Raw genomic sequence first — 16,521 nt, 5'->3', positions numbered from 1 at the left:
AGCATACGCGGCATATGCCGTCATCTGGGTCTGAGTCGCCCCCGCACCACGAAATGGCGGATAGGGGAGGGCAGTCTCTCGGAGCGCATATACGGAGAAGTCCAGGAACTAGTGCCCCCTACAACAGGAGGAAGGGAGGTCGAGGACCTCGGCAACATGCGACAGAACTTACCAGGAATGGGCGAGCAACACACATGGGAACCAGACGCCGACCAACGCCGCAAACGGAACCCACTGCCACCGGGACTGCCGCCGAAGAGGAGTCTGGCGGCCTTGACGACTCCGACCGGGATAGACGAGCCGAAAGTAGCTCCATCTGGCGCTCCCGCCGGGACTTCGGCTTGAGTTGTTGGCAGAGTCGTGGTATTCACACAGACACCACATGCAAATAAGGTGTGGGTCTGTCGCGGACATTTGCCGTGAAAAGGAGGCACAAGTCTTAAAGCCCGAAGGCATCACACACTGTTCCAGAGGCAAAAACGTCAAAAAGGACCTGAAAACAGGCCAGAAGAACCGCTTACTCCGGATCCGTGTTGTACGCGGAAAAGAAGAAAACTGACGTCAACGCGCCAGGAGGGACTTATATGACCTCGATGACGTCACGTCCATGGAAGACTTCAGGGTGGGATCGGGGGGCACCATCCCCCGGCGCGCAAAGGTGCTGCTGCAAAAAAAACAAGCATTTGCAATGCAATAGGTCTCGCATTAGGAACGTTTGAGGTACTGGTATTGCAAATGACAAATATTTTATTTATGTGTTGGTATTGAAAGTAGGGAAATTACTAGCTTTGTCATTTACAATGCCAATATTTTTAACTTTTGCAAACGTGACACCTATAGCATTCTAATGCAATATGTGTTGTATTTACATGACTTTGAAGTATTAATATTACAAATAACAATGGCTTTTATTTGTTTTAATAATTAATACTTAAATAAAAGTTATTGGAATGTAGAATGGCAATAGCTTAAACTTTTGTAAATAACTTATGGGAAGATTATGTTCAGTGTATTTTACTGTGATGAAAATCCAAGCACAGAAGTGAAATATTAACATTATTTTGTAACATTTCTAATAAAGCTTAAAACATTGAGAGAACATATTAGAACCAGTTGTTGTTGATTGGTTGCAAAGAGTGATGCTGTGGCATTCAGTGATGCTGTGGCCTTCAGTGGTGCTGAGTGATGCTGTGGCCTTTAGTGGTGCTGAGTGATGCTGTGGCCTTCAGTGGTGCTGAGTGATCCTGTGGCATTCAGTGGTGCTGAGTGATGCTGTTGCGTTGAGTGATGCTGTTGCGTTGAGTGATGCTGTTGCGTTGAGTGGTGCTGTGGCGTTCAGTGTTGCTGTGGCGTTGAGTGTTGCTGTGGCGTTGAGTGGAGCTGTGGCGTTGAGTGGAGCTGTGGCGTTGAGTGGAGCTGTGGCGTTGAGTGGAGCTGTGGCGTGGAGTGGTGCTGTGGCGTGGAGTGGTGCTGTGGCGTTGAGTGGTGCTGTGGCGTTGAGTGGTACTGGGGCATTGAGGGGTGGATTTGGAGGTTGGAGTTGGAGGGTGGCGTTTGAGGGTGGTGTTGGAATGTGGAGTTGGAGCGTTGGAGTTGGAGCGTTGGAGTTGGAATGTGGAGTTGGAGCGTAGAGTTGGAGCGTAGAGTTGGAGCGTGGAGTTGGAGCGTGGAGTTGGAGCGTGGAGTTGGAGCGTGGAGTTGGAGCGTGGAGTTGGAGCGTGGAGTTGGAGCGTGGAGTTGGAGCGTGGAGTTGGAGCGCGGAGTTGGAGCGCGGAGTTGGAGCGTGGAGTTGGAGCGTGGAGTTGGAGCGTGGAGTTGGAGCGTGGAGTTGGAGCGTGGAGTTGGAGCGTGGAGTTGGAGCGTGGAGTTGGAGCGTGGAGTTGGAGCGTGGAGTTGGAGCGTGGAGTTGGAGCGTGGAGTTGGAGGGTGGAGTTGGAGGGTGGAGTTGGAGGGTGGAGTTGGAGGGTGGAGTTGGAGGGTGGAGTTGGAGGGTGGAGTTGGAGGGTGGAGTTGGAGGGTGGAGTTGGAGGGTGGAGTTTCATTTTGAGGGTGGACTTGGGTTCTGTAGTTGTCTTGCGTGATGATTTGGAGGGTGGATTTGGAGGCTGGAGTTGTAGTTGGAGGTTGGATTTGGAGGGTGGATTTGGATCATGTAGTTGGAGGGTGTATTTGGATGTTGTATTTGGAGGGTGGAGTTGGAGGGTTGAGTTGTAGGGTGGAGTTGGAGGGTTGAGTTGGGAGGGTGGAGTTGTAGGGTGGAGTTGTAGGGTGGAGTTGTAGGGTGGAGTTGTAGGGTTGAGTTTGAGTATTGTGAGGGTGAGGGTGTGAGGGTGAGTGAAGGCGTGTAAGGATGAGGTTGTGACGGTGTGTGAGGGTGTGGGGATGTGTGGGTGAGGGGGTGTCAGGGGGTGTGAGGGTGCGTGAGGGTAACGGAGGGTGAGGGTGTGAGGGTGATTGAGGGTGTGAGTGTTGTGAGAGGGGTAAGGGTGTGAGGGTGAGTGAGGGTGTGTGAGGATGTGGGTGTGAGGGTGTGATGGTGAGTGATTGTGTGTGAGGGTGAGGGGGTGAGGTGTGAGGGTGAGGTGTGAGGGTGAGAGGGTGAGGTGTGAGGGTGAGTGAGGGTGATAGGGTGAGGTGAGGGTGTGTGAAGGTGTGAGTGTGTGATGGTGTGTGATGGTGTGTGAGGGTAAGGGGGTGTGAGGGTAAGGGGGTGTGAGGGTGAGGGGGTGTGAGGGTGTGTGAGGGTGAGAGGGTGAGTGAGGGTGAGAGGGTGAGTGAGGGTGAGAGGGTGAGTGAGGGTGAGAGGGTGAGTGCGGGTGAGAGGGTGAGTGAAGGTGAGAGGGTGAGTGAGGGTGAGAGGGTGAGTGAGGGTGAGTGAGGGTGAGAGGGTGAGTGAGGGTGAGAGGGTGAGGGGGGTGTGAGGGTGAGGGGGGTGTGAGGGTGAGGGGGTGTGAGGGTGTGTGAGAGTGGGATGTGTGAGGGTGGGTGAGGGTGTGAGGGTGAGTGAGGGTGTGTGGGTGAGTGAGGGTGTTAGAGGGTGGGTGAGGGTTGTGCACAGAGGAGACGAGAAGGGTGAAAAACTGAGCCATTGCTGGGACTTTTCTGGTAAAATACTTGATGAGAACCCAGGCCAGTATAATGCTGTCTTCTACATGCAAGTCTGGGCGCCCCCCTCCAATCGGGGGGGGGGGGGACGAGTTGGCAAGCAGCTGGGTAGGGTTTAAATAAGGGCACAAAGCCCTGAGTTACCACAACCCCCCCCCTTACAATGAGAAGAAGGAATGAGGAATCGCCGGGAAGAGGAACAACTGACCTGAGGACAAGACATGAAACCTGACCGTGAGCAGCGAGTTGGAGCAGAGCAAGTGCGATTCGCAAGGACCGGAGGTGCAAGGGCAGCGATTCACAAAGACCACGGGGGGACAAGCTGAAGAGCTTTCAGGACTTACGGGGCACTTGAAGTCAATACAGCAGTGCCTTGGTTTGAGGCAGGAGGCCCAGCCTGGAGTTACGAGGACCAGCGATCCAGTCATGCATCGCAAGGCGGGTATAGGTGTGGGCGGCGGTGCCCCTAATACGGCAGATGTGTGAGAATAGAGCTGACCTCGGGTCGGGATCCAGACGGTTGCTGGTAGCATAGACGGACAGAGGGTGGGGGTGCAATGTAGCTTAATCAAATATGGCTTTACATGGAAGGGGATTTAATTACAGGCACCCCCATTTGTAAAGGGATCAATTGGCGCACCACGTCTGGAAGTGTCTTCATTGCGAAAGTCTCTTTGTGGATAGTTGAGCATAAAGGCCACGCTGCTATGTTAATTTTCGCGACACCGCGGGGGTAAGAGTGAAGTTGATTCAAAAAGAGCTGAAAGTTCCCCCCTACCCCAATAAAACGGCCCCCATGGGAGGCGGGAACCCCTTGTCTAGTAAGGGCGATGTAGCATGTTACATAGTGTCACAAGAGAATTGTAGCTAAGCTTTTATTGTTGTAACCAGAACACGATGAGCACGGCTCCAGCAGCGCGCAGGGTTTGCTGCGAGGTGTTCGAGGCAGCAGTGAAACAGGGGGCGGTTCAACTCACAGGGCGCACAGTACTCGGTAATTTAGCAGATAACGTTTGGTCAAGTGGGTTGAAGTACGTTCTCAGTTGGAGCAGACAGCAGCTAATTCTTGCTATGGCAGCATACGGTGATAATAAAAAAGTGTTTTCCGTTTCTAAGGTGCTTTTAGAAGTGCAGGTTGGGTGCTTTTAGAAGTGCAGGTTGTTTTTAATGTATCACAAATTATTGTTTATTGTATACTGATAGGCATGCAAGCACAACAGAAGCAAGTTTAAATTTGGGCAAGATGCTCTTAACAGTAATAACCACAGTGGCTGATAGGTATGCAAGCACAATGGAAGCAAGTTTTAAGGGGGGCAAGAGAGGTTCTTCACGGGGCCAGCATCACAGCGGGTTATGAATACAGCGCAAAACAGAGAGCGGCCGTGAAAGAAGTGAAAACAATGGAGGAAGGGTGACGAGACGCATGGGGAGCAGCAGCCTTTGATGTGCCGGCCGGCCATGCAGTGAATAATTAGGGGAGGAGAAATGCCGGCCTGAGCAACAGATGGCTTTGATGTGGAGGCAGGCGACAAGCTCGTGCACGAGGCGTGCACTTCTCAAAATCCGCTGGAGAGCCCCTTGGCAGAAAGTATGGTTTGGCTGCATTAGGGCTCTTTTCCTATTCCTGCGGAATAGGAAAGGGGCGAGCCCAAAAAATCTGGATCCAGTCCGTCACCTGGGAAAAATTCTAAGTTAAGGAATCTGCGGTTAGATGTCTCCATCAGATGTAAAATCACCAAAAAAAACACTTTGAAAAATGGGAAAAATAAAAATATTGAAAGGAAAAGGATAGCAGCAATATTAAGGTGCTGAAACCTCCTTTCAAGCGTCTGATCAGCCTGTGCATGCTATGTTGGATAGATAGAGCGTGCAGCCTGGGTGTCAAGGCCAAGAAAGGAGGACGCTATTCCTGGCTGGGCCATTCCACTCCTAAATGTAACTGTTTTTTTTTATAAAGATCTGTGTCATTCTGCTCGTAGATGAGCCATGGCTTCTTCTTGTAGAACAAACTCACTTCTCTTATTCATTTACGTATTTATTTCGGAGTTTCATAGTGCAGTCTGAGTCACCTTTTGGCTACTTCAGACAGCAGAAGGGATAGGAACTTTGTCCTGTCAGATGACAGAGGGATGAAGGGACTAAATGCATCCAATCAGCTGATGTTTTTCCATTGAGGCCACTGAAGAAACCAGCATTTGCAATGCAATAGGTCTCGCATTTAGGAGAGTTTGAGCTATAGGCATTGTAAATGACAATGCCTTTTATTTATCTGTTGTTTTTAAAACAGATACATAAAAGGCATGGTCATTCACAATGCCAATAGCTTGAACTCTCGCAAATGCAAGTCAAATAGCATTGCTAATGTGTTTGGCGTTAGGAGAGAGTTTGTCCTGCCTTTTCCTGCCTGCAAGAGCAGGCAGGACACCGCTATTTGAGAAAATAGTGCTCAGAGGCTGTAATTAAAGCCTACGAGCAACAACACATGTAACAGAGGTTATCCTCATGGGAGGTTACAAAATGGGAAAAGGCACTACAAAGGAGGACCTACTAAGCCTATTAACAGTGAAAAGCCACAGTTTAAAATGGACAATGACACAAGCCAATGAAAAATATGGGCGGAGCTTCACATCCATACCTGAACACAGCATACCTCGCACAGCAGCGCATGCGCTGCCCAGGCTCGACCTAAAAAACGAAGTCTTAGTACAATGGTGATGAGTGGACACTGTTGTGTGTCTGTGTACAGTGCCTCATTCCAAGGGCAAAGTTATTTCCAAATCAGTCCATAAGGGGAGATGCCAGTAGAATCTTGTCTCGAATTTTGTTTCTAATAAAAAGCAGTCAACATGTCAGTGTTAAAAAAGCATTGGCAAAGCCAATAAGTCTTGCCTGTGCAATTGTATTTTAGCCATGTTGTACACCAGTGTGACTGATGTTCGGCATGGCAAAAATCTGGTGGTGTTGGAGTGGGGTGGTGTGGGGTAGATTGGAGAGGGGTAAACTGGGGTAGAGTGAAATAGGGAAGATTGAGGTAGAGTGAAGTTGGTTATATTGGGGTCCAGTGGAGTACATTGGAGTGGGGCGGATAGGTGTAGACTGGAATGCAGTAGTTGGGTAGATTAGCATGGTAGATTGGAGTGGGGTAGATTGGAGTGGAATGGGGCAGACGGATGTATTGGGGTAGATTGGAGTGTGGTAGATTGGAGTGTGGTACATTAGAGTAGGGTAGATTAGAGTGGAGTAGGGTAGATTAGAGTGGAGTGGGTAGAGTGGGGTGGGGTACATTGGAGTGGAGTGGGGTACATTGGAAGGGGTAGATTAGAGTGGAGTAGGGTAGATTAGATTAAAGTAGGATAGAGTCGATTGAAGTAAATTAGGTTGGACTGGGGTAGATTAGAGTGAGACAGATGGGAGTGGGGTAGATTGCTGTAGATTGCAGTAGGGTGAATTGGAGCGCAATAGGATGGAGTGAAGTTGGATTGAGTGGTGTGGGGTAGATTGTCATGGGGTGAGGTAGACTGGAGTGGGGTAGGTTGGGTTTGGGTTGAGAAGATTAGAGTGAAGTAAAGTAGACTGAAGTGGACTAGATTGGGGTAGATTGGAGCAGGGTAGTTTGGGGTGCGGTGGGGTACGGTATGGTGGGGTGGATTTGAGTGAAGTAGGTTAGATTGGACTGAAGTGGGGCAGATTTTAGTGGCATGTGGAACTAAGGAGTGGAGTTGGGTAGATTGGGTAGAGTACAATTGATTGGGGTAGGGAAGAGTTAGTTGAATGGCGTGGGATAGACTGCATTGAAGAGGAGTGGAGTGGATTTGGACTGATTGGAGTGGAGACGAGATTGGAGTGGAGTGAGATAGATTGGGGAATAGTGAGGTAGATTTGGGTGGAGTGGGGTAGATTTGGGTGGAGTGGGGTAGGTTGGGCGGAGTAGGGTAGATTGGAATGGAGTGGGTTGGGTTGGGATAGATTGTGGTGGTGTGAAGTAGGGTAGAATGGGGTAAAGTAGTCTGGAGTGGAGTAGACTGGGGTGGGGCAGATTGGAGTAGCCAGCACCATTCGGTAAGAGATGAATAATCCACCTGGCTGAGCCAAGATGTGACTTGTGTCGTCTCATGTCAATGGCTGAAAGAAACTGCTAGAAAACTCACGCTATGTATATTGTAAACCAAAAGTCTAATTGACATATGTGCTGCCAAACCAGAGACTCTAAAAAAGTACTGAGCGAAAAGACAATCTTCAATAGAAATGTGCAAAGAAATGGGTAACAAGTGGAGCTTCTCGCATACCTTGGTCTGTCAGCCCGGTTTTGTATTGTCTGGAGTTTACACATCAGATGTGATGAATGCTGAGATCTAGTACATTGTCATATCTTAATCTGGTAGAGGTGAATGTATTTTAGACAAGAATAAGCAGGCCAGAAAGGCAAGAATATTCCAAACAAGACCACAACTGTGCTGATGTGTGGAGACAAAGCTTTATCAAATAGATTTTCTCACATTTTTGACCAACTCTGCGAAAAGCGTGCAGAGGTGCTTCCTAAAGTAATCATCTACACAGATGAATCCCGAAATTCATCAGCAATTCATCATACTCCACCAGCAAAACCTTAATCTCATTGCTCTTTAAAGTAAAAAAGGTGCTTCAGTTTCAGCAATGGAAGGCACAAAACAATCACCAAAATGTGAGCAGAGTTTGAGACAGTCCAGTCCGGGTGCAGAATTATTTGCATGTAATCAGCATGAGTGGAAAAGGTGAATCCAAAATATTCAAAAGTGCAAGGCGCTGCTGTTGACTAAGACAGGAGAGAGGGAGGATCCCTTCCAAACACCACAAGTGATCGGACAATAGTTGGAGCAGTAGGGGCAGAAAAGCAAATCCTTTGCTTCCAATTTCCCAGAAAGGATGGAAAAAATTAGAGATAAGTCCTGCAATTCCTACAGAGGCGTGCTGGTTGATTGTTGCGTTATAGTCTACAATATCAAACATCGTGGAATGATTTAAGCAGAATTGGAACACAGATAGTTAGGAGTCCCGAATTATCTGAAGATCATCAAATACAGCCACAAGCCACAAGGATGGAGAGGGAATCAAGATGTCATGTGTACTATAACCTCCTCAATGCAGAATGCATTCAAAACGACCACCACGTATATTTGATATAGCTCTATACATTACCTTGTTTGAGTGGCATATCATTGCCAACACAAAAAGAGAGGTATAGCTAATAGTAGTACCTATACCACTCCACCTGTCGATTTCTGTAAATTGTTGCTCACCTTGGGTGGACTATATAGATCACCTGCCAGGACAGCCGGACTTTGATGCACAATTGTAGGATGCTTCTCTGTTACTGCTGTGTGGACTCTTCAGAGCATTTGCCCTTGCTGCCTGCATCCACTGCACTCCTGTGAGTTACCCTCTGTTTCTTCTTGATATACTCCATAGTGCATTTAGCATGGCTGCTTATAAGTGCACTCCTGCGGCTTGTTTCTCGATAGTACAAATGCAAATAAGAACTATTATGTTACTCCTTCTCAGAAGGCAGGGAAGTTCAGCTGTCTCATGCTCATTTGTTCCACTTTACCTATTAAGAAACCTATACATTTACAAAGAATGGACTGCATTCCACTACTCAAGATGCATGACACAACACTTCTCACACAGACCCTGCTTCCAACCTTTCAACCAGACAACTATGAATTAATGTAAAGTAGGTGTATTCATCCCTTGCTCATCTTCTCTCCAGCTTACATTGAGGCTCTTCGACTGAAACCGCATGACAGTATCAATCGGGTCAATTCTGATAGACACCAAAGCAAGTCCCACTTAGCCAACCTGCAATACAATCAACATTCTTCCAGTTCCAACCAAGCATGGCCTAGCACTAAAAGTCTGCCTATGACTTGCCAGGGGTATGACGCAATTTATAAACGCAATTAGAAAAGAAGTGGTCAGAACACGTTTCATCTGTCAAAGTGCATGAAACTGAACTTACGCCAGTGGCAATGCAGGGATGAGTAGGGTAGACACCTCTTTTAGTGTGGTGTCAAATGTCTCCATAACCTATATCCTAGTTAAAGTGCCCTTTTCTAGTCACGTGTCCTGCTCATGTAATGCTCGAACACCTATCACATGGATCTAAAGTGCCTACTGCAAGGAATGGTTTTGACTCTTGCTAGCTCATACATGTATTACTATAGACAGGTCATTAAATGAATATTAATAATTTACATGACAGAGAACACTGGATGACCACTTTTCCTGGTAAAGTAGTTTGTGAAATAGTATATACCTTTATAATGAGTGTGTCGGAAGGAAATTGGCTGCCTACACAAGTAGGAAGGAATGAAGATTTAACATTTCGTACTACTTGAATGCAAATACCATACACGTGTGCTTGGCAGAAACAATTTAGTCTATGTAGTCTCTGGCAACATATAGATTTCAAGATGTGCAAATGATGGAAACTCCACAAACTGAATACACAGCAAGTGAATCGATCAGCATAGGGTGCGTCCCTTTCTTTGAGAGAGCCAATGGGAGTGTGGGGCACGTGGACAGTACCTGTAGCGTGCAGTTCATCATCCGTACGATGTAGTCAAACTGGCGGTGGTCCAGAATGGCGCGGTTCTGCTGCACGTGCAGCCTCAGCTCTTGCGTCAGACACTGGCGCGCAGCTTTTCCTTTTAGGGCTCGCAACGCCGCCGGAAGAGTCTGGAGACAGGAAAACCAAGTCATGCAGTTAATCACAGGCAACGAACATTTTTTTTTATAAAGTATTTGCTTGTGTTTATCCCTCGGAGTAAACAAAGGATTTACATTTTTGTTTTCTAGGACCGAGCAAAGGTTTATTATTCAGTCCAGACTAGCGCTCTTACACAGCAGAAGCCCTTAATTTTAAAAGACCATAAGTAATCCTCCAATTAAAGTATCGATTCTTAGGCTTTCATTTCTTCCACATTCACGTGGTTACCTTAGGCCTCTCAAGAATCACAAAAGTATCAAAGTACACTGGTAACAGTAACAAACTAAATAAACTGGCAGTGCATTGGCCCGTTCTGTGTATTGAGGACATTTTAATGTTGACTTTTTACAAATGAACTGACGTGTACTTCTACAGGTTTCATAGTGCATAAGAAATTCACTCTTGAGGTGTAACAACCGTGTAAAGTATGTGGGTATGAACCACAAAGGTAACGTGCATTCTTCCTATTATAAATCTCTGGAGAAGTACCGAAGCAATTGTGCCAATGGAGTAACTTATACAACACATCAAACAAAAATTTATCATAGATGTTAACACAAATCTTCTGGCACGACCCAAGGAAACTATGCTGACACTAAATCAACTGCACAGGCAAGCTATTTGAAATTACAGCATTGCACCACCTGTTGCAAGCACTAAACTACTGTGTCAATAGTTCATCAGTACTAGGCTATTATTCAGTTATACTTTTTGTAATTCAGAATTAAATAACTCAACACGTTCTATTTTAAATTCACTTTAAGAAAATATCTGTTAAAATAGATAAAGATAAATCCACAGTAAGACCATGCCTGCTTGATGTTATGCAGCATGCGGTGTTTTGCATGGGAATCTGTGCTCAAGCAGTACAAACAAAGTGCCGTCCCCAAAACCAGGCTGGTAGGCCATCCTTTCCTCACTTTCTCATCAGCAGCTGCAGCACCAATATCAGCTGGAGGTCCCGCCCACCCCTGGTCGGTTTCAGTCAATCGGCCTACAAGGCACATTCTTCAGGAAAAGTGAAAAACCATCCTTCATTTATTTCCACTATTGTCTGCAGAAACGCAACACAGACTAAACAGAAAGAGAAGGATTAATGTATTTGTGATCTTTGTTCTTTTCCATGACATTTGAGAGAATTAAAGAGGGACAGAAGACCTCTTGGCGCTTTGCAGATCAAAACAGTGACAGTACAGAAAGTGCAAGAGTCCCCATAGATGGCCTCCTGAAATAAGTGCGGGTGGTGCACTCTGTGAATCACCAACACACATTAATTATCGGAGGGATTAGGGCACCTGTAGCAATGTAGGCTGCTGCTAGTCAAACAAGTGCAACATCAGACAGTGTGCATATATGTGGCTTCAAAAAGCTCAGTCAATCTATCCTTTCTGAGTAACAAAGGACTGATGTGGTGCTGGCTGAGTCATACTGCAGGTGCTGTGTCTGCACAACAACTGCTGTGCGATCCAGTCTGATCTTTGATCTATGCTGGAGGTATCAACATATTAAGACAAGCATTGGAAATGCAATAGGGCTCGCATTAGGAGAGTTTGATCTATTGGTCTTATAAATGTTTTTTTTATTTATGTGTGATTTTTTCAAATAGTTAAATTAATAGCTTTGTCATTTACAATGGCAATAGTTATAACTTTCACAAATGTGACACCTATAGCATTTGTAATGCAACATGTTTTGTATTTACGTGACTTAGATGTATTGATATTACAAATAACAATGCTTTTAATTTTTTTAAATAATTAAATTAATACTTAAATAATTTATTTAATTTGTAATGACAATAGCTTACATTTTTGTAAATAACTTTTGTGAAGATTATGTTCAGTGTTTTTTATTGTGACGAAAATCCAAGAACAGAAGTGAAATATTAACATCTTTTTGTGATTTGTAATAAAGGTTGAAAGCTTGAAAACAGCTTGAAACATTGAAAGAACATATTTGAACGAGTGATGCTGTGGTTGCGCTGAGTGATGCTGTGGTTGCGCTGAGTGATGCTGTAGTTGCGTTGAGAGATGCTGTGGTTGCGCTGAGTGATGTTGTGGTTGCGCTGAGTGATGCTGTGGTTGCGCTGAGTGCTGCTGGGGTGGCACTGAATGATGCTGGGGTGGCGCTGAGTGATAATGTGGTGGTGCTGAGTGATAATGTCGTGGTGCTGAGTGATGCTGGGGTAGCGCTGAGTGATGATGTGGTGATGCTGAGTGGTGCTGTGGTGGTGCTGAGTGATGCTGGGGTGATGCTGAGTGATGATGTGGTGATGGTGAGTGGTGATGGGTGATGCTGGGGCAGCGCTGAGTGATAAAGTGGTGGTGCTGAGTGATAATGTAGGAGGTACATTGACAAGGAAGCCGTGAAAATTATTTTAAAATATGAATGCCCCCTTGAATGAATTACCAATTTTCGATGAGTCTGTAAAGAAATTCTTAGAATAATTCATGTAAAATACGCGTGAAAACATATCACTATGAAATGCAGAATTTTCTGACTAAAGAAGGAAATATTCGTCACATTCCGTTTGCAAGGTAGTTAAAGCATGCAAGCCGTTTTTTTGCGCTCCATCATGTACACAAAGCCCTTCCTTTGGTCTGCTGTTCGAGAGGCTCCGGGATGGGCAGATACCCCCATGCAAATACACACTTGCGCAGAACAAAAGGGCCATTAGCATGTCAAGAGGCCAGTGTGCCCGAATCGCTGAAGTCAGTTTACGCTGCAGACGCAGGGGTATGGGCAGTACTGTGAAGAAATATCTTTGAGAATCAAGGCGCATCAGGTGTCACTGATCTGGAACCCTGACGGCAGAAAGGAGGGGACCAAGGCGTTCAAAAATTGGCTGCCTGATTGCAACCTCCAGCTCGCTGCAATTTACATTAAAAGCAATAAAGCAACGTGTACGTTGAAACTTTATAGTGAATTTGAATGTGTCAGAGTTCGTCTAGTACATGTACATTCGCTAAGAATTCCTTCTGTCCATGACTACAGTTGTCTCTGATGTTTGTACTCTGTAAAAACAGACCAATGTCTCTCAGGTCCCTTCAAAAGCTGGACATCAAGATATTTTGTAAAGTTGTCATTAGGCTCTCACACTGAAGGTAGTAGGCTCTCACACTGAAGGTAGTGTGCACAACAAATGGACAGACGCACAGAAGGGCAAACTGGAAGGGATGGAGACTGGGACATCTAATGGTCAGAAGGGAAGAAGGAGGGTCTGCAAAAAAGAGCATGGAAGGTGTGGATTGTTTAATATGAGGGAGGGAAACATAGGAAGCCTGTCAAATGAATAAAGACGTGGAAAAATGGAAAGAGTCGAGGTGGAAACAGGAGAACAAGAAAAAGAGACAACTGAATGTACTGCGCTCTTACTGGCTTTAAACACTTCACATAACAAAGAAAAATAAACCATGTGCAGTTGTCGGATTTTTGGAATGTCTACTTCCCGAATAATACAGCGAGCCATGCCGACGTGCATGGCCTTGAACTAGAGTAAACACGGTCTAAGTTTTGGCGCTATTAATATGGAATGCTCAAATAGACGGAATGGAATGTCAGTAATGGATGTGGAAACCAAGTATCACTAACAAAGCACACAAAACTTCCAGAACCACAAGAGACACGGCTCGCGTTTACATGCAACCCTGTAACAGCAGAGGCACGTGCAAGCGAAAAAGGGCATTGTCACGACGATTTATCAAACCATCTAGAAGTCGGTGAGGAATTGAAGCAAAAAGGCCGCGTAGTAAGTTGGCAAACAACTTTTTATCGGACAAAGGGAACGCAGAGAAACTGCTGATATCTCCATCCATCGCAGCTCCAACGCTCTCTGTATGGGGAGGGGGAATTCGATGCACCATCTTGTGCTAAGCGCTGTTCGAAACCAGCAAGCGCATTGCTCGTCCAGTTTGAAATATCAGGATGAGAGAGGCGAAATCAGAGCCAGTGTCTGGCAGCCCCAAGCTGTATGAAAAGAAATGTCAAATCGCACCTCCATTCTGAGGCTGCTCTGAGCTTGTACATACCGCATGCTGGGTTAATAAAATATAGGCATAGAAAGAGTAAGATTAAAATGCGTTACATAATATGTGCAGTTTTGAAAAAGCGCATGTCCCGTAAACAGTAGGTCAACAACAAGAAGCATGGGCAGAACTGATTGTACCACAATGCCACGATTTAAAGGTGCGCTTATCTTTTGATAGGCTGTGCAGCTGCTGAAGCTTCTGATGTTGGAGCTGGAGTACAGGGTTCGAGCCTCTGGGTGGACTGTGTTATTTAATTATTAAAAAATAAACAGCGATCTCGGAGGAGGGGTGGGGAGGGACAAATGAAACAAGTTTTAAAAAAAGTACAATGGGGAGGAGAAACGCGAGATCAATTAAAAACATGAACAATAGAGAGAGAAGAGGTGCAAGCAAAACAAAATGAATATAGCGACAATCAGAAACTAAAGCCAATATGTAGGCACTGTGTTACATCAATGACTGCAAGCAACGACTGACTAGGGTGAAATAAAACAAGTTTTACAAAAAGTACACTGGGGGGAGGAGAAACGCGAGAGCGGCCGTGAAAGTGAAAGTACGGCCGGTCGGCCGTGAATAATGCTGGGAGGAGAAATGCAGAGCGCACGGTGAGAAGCTTGTGGGAGGGAGGCTGGGCTGCCTTTGATGTGGTAATGTGAGGAAGGCAGGCAGGCTGGTGGCATTGTGCACGCGCTTTTTATGGCTTTCGCTTGCGCAATGACCTAAAAAGCGCACATGCGCTGCATGGAATCGCAAGTGTAATCACCAGTGGTTGAACTCTGGATAAGCCACTATAGAGCTTCCCGGCTATGCGCAAGCGCATCAGCAGGCGAGCCCTAAAAAAGGTGGCCCATGCTAAAACAAAAGACGGGAGGGCGTGCAGCTGTTAATGAATGCGAGACCTGTCCTCCTTGAGAGCTCCCCCCTTACAAACAAGGACTCACACGGGCAGAGGGTGATGACCTCACTGTTTTGCACCGCTCATGCAGTGGTAAAGCGTTGACATATTGTCGACGCCTCTTTAATGCTGCTTTTTTGTGTTCCAAGAAGTGTCCCGATGTAATTTTAGAACATTACATTTTGGTTTTTCAATCTCACAAAACCTGCCGGTGTGTGCTGAGCTGCCTTTTACAGGGTGAACATGATAAAAATCATTTAACACAGGGGCATCATCGTGATTCTGAACCCAAATCTTCTCATGACATCTTGTTTAGTCTCTTAATACCTTGCACGTTAATACTTTGCACAAATTCAGACAAGTAGTAGACTCAGAGGTGTCTTAACATTACATTTATGAGTGAGGCTTGTTGAATAGATGGAAGAATGAGAGCACAGCAGAGGACAGGATTTCAATGCACTAGTGTTGATCAATTGGGCCAGGTAAGCGCCACTGAATTTATTCAATTCTACGGCTACAGGATTTCCTGCATAAAAATTTACAGTGCTTGCCACATAATTCACTACCAACTGCATAATTAGAACATCTAATCTGAAGAAATGTTGTTTGGACTTCAAACGGATCAAAAGTTAATTTTTAAAAAAAACTCATGGTTTGATATCTGGGGGCCCTACAAGTCCTATGTTGAGACGCTTAGGCAGGAGTCTGAATCCCCATTGATCCTACATTCACAGCTGTCTGGATTCTTATGCATACAAGTCAATGTAACATGCAATTACATGTTGATTTCTGGAAGTGGAATTGCTCTGCCGGTGCCTTTTTGTTGTTGTTATACAATGGATAGGATTGAATCAGATGGGCCCTTACATAATGTACGATTAATATCGCAAATGTTTCTTTTTATTTGGTAACTGGTTGAATTTATTTCCGCACAACACAAGACACTATATCGGTATGATGTGACAATCACTGACCACGTCATGATGTACGAATATGTAGATGTGCTTCTTTTGTACGATGTACATGGAAAATAGTTTAAAATAAATAAATAAAAAAATAAGCCTCATGGTTTCACGAATTGGCGTCGACATTACACTTGCTGTATCTAGGTTTTAAACTGGCACTGAGTTAAACATTTGCTCTGGCAGTGTTAATGCGTGTTAAAATATCACAATACTGAAATAATGCTACCACATTACGCTATATTATCCGTCATTTCTTGCCACATAATTTAGTTAAACAAGTTGCTTAAATTGGTCGTCTGTTACTGCACAATTCCAATGATCCTGGTGGGGCACCCAGGCTAATTTGCTGCAAGAAAGACAGCTGCTGCAAAAAGGATCCCACGACACCTGAAATTAAGCCATAATTTAAATCACCTGCTCAGACATAGTTATTTTAATTAATCAAGAATTTCAATGTAGCCGCACAAAAGGACACTTTTTATGGTGTGAAGTACGTGATAAACTATTACTAAGATGATGAATAACAATCACTGAAGCAATGTATCCGAGGTCTGCCCCTTAGTTACTGAGGAATGTTGGCACAAATTTGTCTAGGAGACAACCTGTCAACGAAGAAACTTGGAATCAGTAAATAATTATTTTTAAAAAACAACAACAAATTCCTTACCTTTTCAGTTTCCAACATCTTATTTTCAAATATGTATGCAATGCAGCTTCTGACAACTTCCAGCCGCCGAGCACTGTTGAAAACAGAATTTGCCTTGTCCAGTATGGAAACTGAGG

At 45.3% G+C, this 16,521-nt stretch overlaps 1 protein-coding gene across 5 annotated transcripts in view; it reads right to left on the bottom strand.

Moving 5' to 3' along the window:
* Window positions 1-16,521, bottom strand: part of SBF2 (SET binding factor 2) — a 2,158,806-nt gene that overhangs the window by 1,040,638 nt on the left and 1,101,647 nt on the right. For all 5 annotated transcript variants that reach the window (XM_086955965.1, XM_086955960.1, XM_086955962.1 and 2 more), the window contains exons 15-16: window positions 16,406-16,515; window positions 9,670-9,819 (exon numbers count right to left, since the gene is read on the bottom strand). In XM_086955965.1, the coding sequence (XP_086812091.1) occupies window positions 9,670-9,819; window positions 16,406-16,515 (260 nt within the window). The remainder of the gene's footprint in view (window positions 1-9,669; window positions 9,820-16,405; window positions 16,516-16,521) is intronic.

The sequence above is a fragment of the Lissotriton vulgaris genome, chromosome 2_1, assembly GCF_964263255.1.
Source record: "Lissotriton vulgaris chromosome 2_1, aLisVul1.2, whole genome shotgun sequence".
In the NCBI taxonomy this organism is placed as follows: domain Eukaryota; kingdom Metazoa; phylum Chordata; class Amphibia; order Caudata; family Salamandridae; genus Lissotriton; species Lissotriton vulgaris.
This window is presented reverse-complemented; position numbering and strand designations above follow the sequence as displayed.